At 50.7% G+C, this 3503-nt stretch overlaps 1 protein-coding gene across 1 annotated transcript; it reads right to left on the bottom strand.

The window, feature by feature from the left end:
* Nucleotides 1-1722: 1722 nt before the first annotated feature.
* On the bottom strand, nucleotides 1723-3264 carry LOC135641433 (uncharacterized). Its single transcript, XM_065156792.1, has one exon. The coding sequence runs from the start codon at nucleotides 3262-3264 to the stop codon at nucleotides 1723-1725; it is 1542 nt and encodes a 513-aa protein (XP_065012864.1).
* Between the last annotated feature and the right edge of the window lie 239 nt (nucleotides 3265-3503).

Consider the following 3503-nt stretch of genomic DNA (forward strand, 5'->3'; position numbering starts at 1 on the left):
AGAGTTTTAATTTGACCAAAGGGAAATCCTAGGGCAAAAACTATAATTTTGCCAAAACCTTACTGCACGTCGTCGTCGTCGCCTTCACGTGTGGCGCTGCTGCTGTCGCAGCAGGGCTACCTCTGCTTGTGCGCAGCCACTACGACAGTTCCTACCCGCGCGTGTGGTTATTGCCTGCGCGGCTACCACTTGATGCGGTTGTTTGCCCTCGTGCGGTCACTGCATAGATGTGTGTTTTGCCTACGTACGGTTGCCACATGGGTGCGATGTTGTTGCCTGCTACGCTGTGGCGCACACGCTGCCGAGCTCAGTTGAATCGCTGGTTATACACAGCAAGGTCGACGATGACCATTGTTGCTTCGTGATCATTGGAGAATAGGGATCATTTATGCATCGTAAACAAAAATAATATATATAATGTATTTGATCTCAAGAACTTAGGCTCCGATACCAATTGTAAGCATAAAATCTGTAATATGCTGTATTAAATATAGAAACAATCTTTTATGTCAAGATTGAAATCAAATGATTAGATCTGATTTAACGATACATATCTTTTGATGTCATCTGAAAAGATATCTCTGTCTGATCTGCAATGATACCGTCTTTAATCTAAGATCGCTGTTAATCTGCAAAAAGGAACTAGATCATTCTTAATCCATTAACTGAGATAACCTCTATATTTCTCTCGTTTCTTTCTTATTTCAGTCTCTAGTGGTATTGCCTATTTATTTATAGGTAAGAGCAGATGATCTAAAATAAGTAATTAGGAGAGTTCCTCCTATCAAGGTTGTCTCTTAAAGAATTCTACTTTAAGTGGACTTCTTTTTTATTGGCCAATATATTTTATCATAACCCAATTAATTATAGGATCACATGAACTCACACGTGCATAAATAAAATGTGTGCAAACGATAGAATAATTTAGTTGGATTATTAATGAAATTATTTTAATTAGTTTAGAATATATTATTATTAAAATAATTTAAATAGTAATAATAATTCGTCCCATATTACTACATCTATTCAATAAAAAGAAAGCAAATATAAAGAACAAATCATATATTTGATTATAACATTTTCCTCATATATTATTATACCTAACCCTATAAAAAACACAATAACATTGTGACGGAAATTTAAAATATCAATTAATGAATTGAATTATTTTTTCAAGTGGTGTGAGATCACATGTTAAATGTTCCTATCGTTCATGTGCTAAATACACATAGGTACTGTTAGTGTAAACATCTTTTTCTTAGCCGTGACCCGCGGGGTCGTCGCGGCTTGGTTCGGGGGTCCGAATGGCGGAGATCTCGGGCGGTGTCCCTCGGGGTCTCCCGGTGTCCGAGCACGGTGGTTCGGGTCGGGAGGCCGGTTTGACAGGTCGGGTCGGCGGTTCGAGTCGGGAGGCAGCTCCGCCGCAGCTTCAGGAAGGGGCAACACCGTCTTGCACCTGCACACAGGTCGGGCCGGGAGCTCGGCCCGACCCCTCCGACGATCAAGTTAGAGGAAGATGTGGAGAGGGTTGTGGATGAGGCAGAAGAAGAGCCTCTGAGTGTTTTGTCTGAGTGAGTTCTCCCCCCTTTCCGACCTCTTGCTCGGGGACGTTTATAGGGGAACTTGGCATTACCGGGCGCGCCATCACATCGGTCAGGTTCGTATCTCTGATGGCGTCCGAGCGAAGATGTCGGCGTTGGCTTGCAGGAGGCTGACGAGCTGCTATTGCTCTGCTTCGGATAATTCCGACCCGATCTTGATTGTTTGGTCGGGCCTGCCTTTGATTAGCGGTAAGTCGACGGTGGATTCCTTTGGTTCGGGGCGGGGAGCCGGCTTTTTTCCCTCTCGGGGGTCCTCGAGCGGGGATTGGATCCTTGCTCTTTTACTCAGCGTCATAGCAGTCAAGTAGCAGCGCCTGGACTCCCAGGAGTTTCCGGCTACTTCCCCGACTCCATTGTGGGTCGGAAATTTGAGGGTCTGGTAGTAAGTCGAGACGATGGCTTGGATCTTGTTGAGGGTTGGTCGTCCGAGGATGGCATTATACGCCGTGGGGAGGTCGACCACCAGAAAGGAAGTCATCACCGTTTTTGTTTTTGGGAAAACTCCCAAAGTTAGGGGCAGGGTGACAGCTCCTAGCGACGAGATTGAAGCACCGGTAAACCCCGTGAGCGTCGAGCATACTGGCTTCATGTTCTCCCTTACCAGGCCGAGCTTCTGGAAGGCATCCCAATAAAGTATGTCGGCCGAGCTCCCAGTGTCGACCATGATTCTTCTTACTTGTGCGTTGGCGATTCTGGCTGATATCACCAGCGCGTCATCATGTTCGGCTAGCTCAGGTTCCCCGGTCGGGAAAGTGACTTCGGGCCCTTCTTCGTGTTTGGAAGCATCGGCCCGGGAGGCCCTGGCGTATGCCTTTCTGCCCGCCACGGAGCTCCCTCCGGCCGCGGGCCCGCCGGTTATGACGTCTATGTGCCGCTCGATGGGAACCTCCGGGCGTGGTGAGAGCTCCTTGTCCCGCCGGAGATATGGGCCGAGGTGCCCACGGCGGATGAGCTCCTCAATTTGCCTTTTTAATTCTCGACACTGTTCGGTGTCGTGACCGGGCTGTCGGTGAAAACGACAGTATTTGGAGCGGTCTGCGAGTTCGCGCGGGCTATTCATGGGGTGAGGATCTTTGAGAAGTCCTTTCTCCTTGATGTGGAGAAATATTTCAGTCCGGGAGGAGTTCAGGCCCGGGGGAGGGGACCTAGGTACCGCATCGTCGAGTCCGCCAGCCCTACGCCGGGAGGTGGCGGGCTGTGGCTGCCGGGGCTGCTCTGGCTTAACCCTCTTGCGCTCGTCGCGCCTTCCGACCATCCACGCTTCAGCAGCGACGAACTGGTTTGCGCGTTTTAACATTTCGGGTACCGAAGCGGGGGGTCGCTCCACTAGAGACCAAAAGAATCGGGTAGGCCGCAGGCTCATCATGAATGCCTGCATCATCAAAGAGGGGTGAGCATCAGATAACCCGCGAATTTGTATGGTGAAGCGGTCCACGAAGTGAGAAAGGGGCTCGTCCTCCCTCTGGTTGAGCCCGAGGAGCATTGCCACCGACGGCTTCGGCTTGGCGTAAGCCAGAAAGTTAAGCTCGAAGTCCTTGGCCAATTGGTCGAAAGAGGCGATGGACGCGGTCTTCAGATTGCTGTACCACGCCCGGGCTGGGCCTCGCAGGGTTGTCGGGAATGCCCTGCACATCAGGGCATCAGACGTCCCATACAGCGCCATCTGTGCGCGAAAAGCGGCTACGTGGTCAGCTGGGTCGGTGGCGCCATCGTAGGCGTCTAATGAAGGGAGCCGAAAATGCGGCGGGATCGCTTGCTCTTGAATCTCGGGGGTGAAAGGGGGCCCCTGGTGTTGCTCGGCCCCCGGGTCTCCCTTGGTCCTGCGAATCTCTCACTGCACCTCGTCCAGTTGGTGACCTACGAGGCGCAGCTGGGCCCACAGGCCCTCCGTTGAGTTTAACA

The sequence above is a fragment of the Musa acuminata genome, chromosome BXJ3-6 (assembly GCF_036884655.1).
Source record: "Musa acuminata AAA Group cultivar baxijiao chromosome BXJ3-6, Cavendish_Baxijiao_AAA, whole genome shotgun sequence".
Lineage (NCBI taxonomy): Eukaryota > Viridiplantae > Streptophyta > Magnoliopsida > Zingiberales > Musaceae > Musa > Musa acuminata.

Bases quoted from the DNA above. Each gene is read 5' to 3' on its own strand.
- LOC135641433 (XM_065156792.1), bottom strand. From the start codon at position 3,264: ATGGCGCTGTATGGGACGTCTGATGCCCTGATGTGCAGGGCATTCCCG.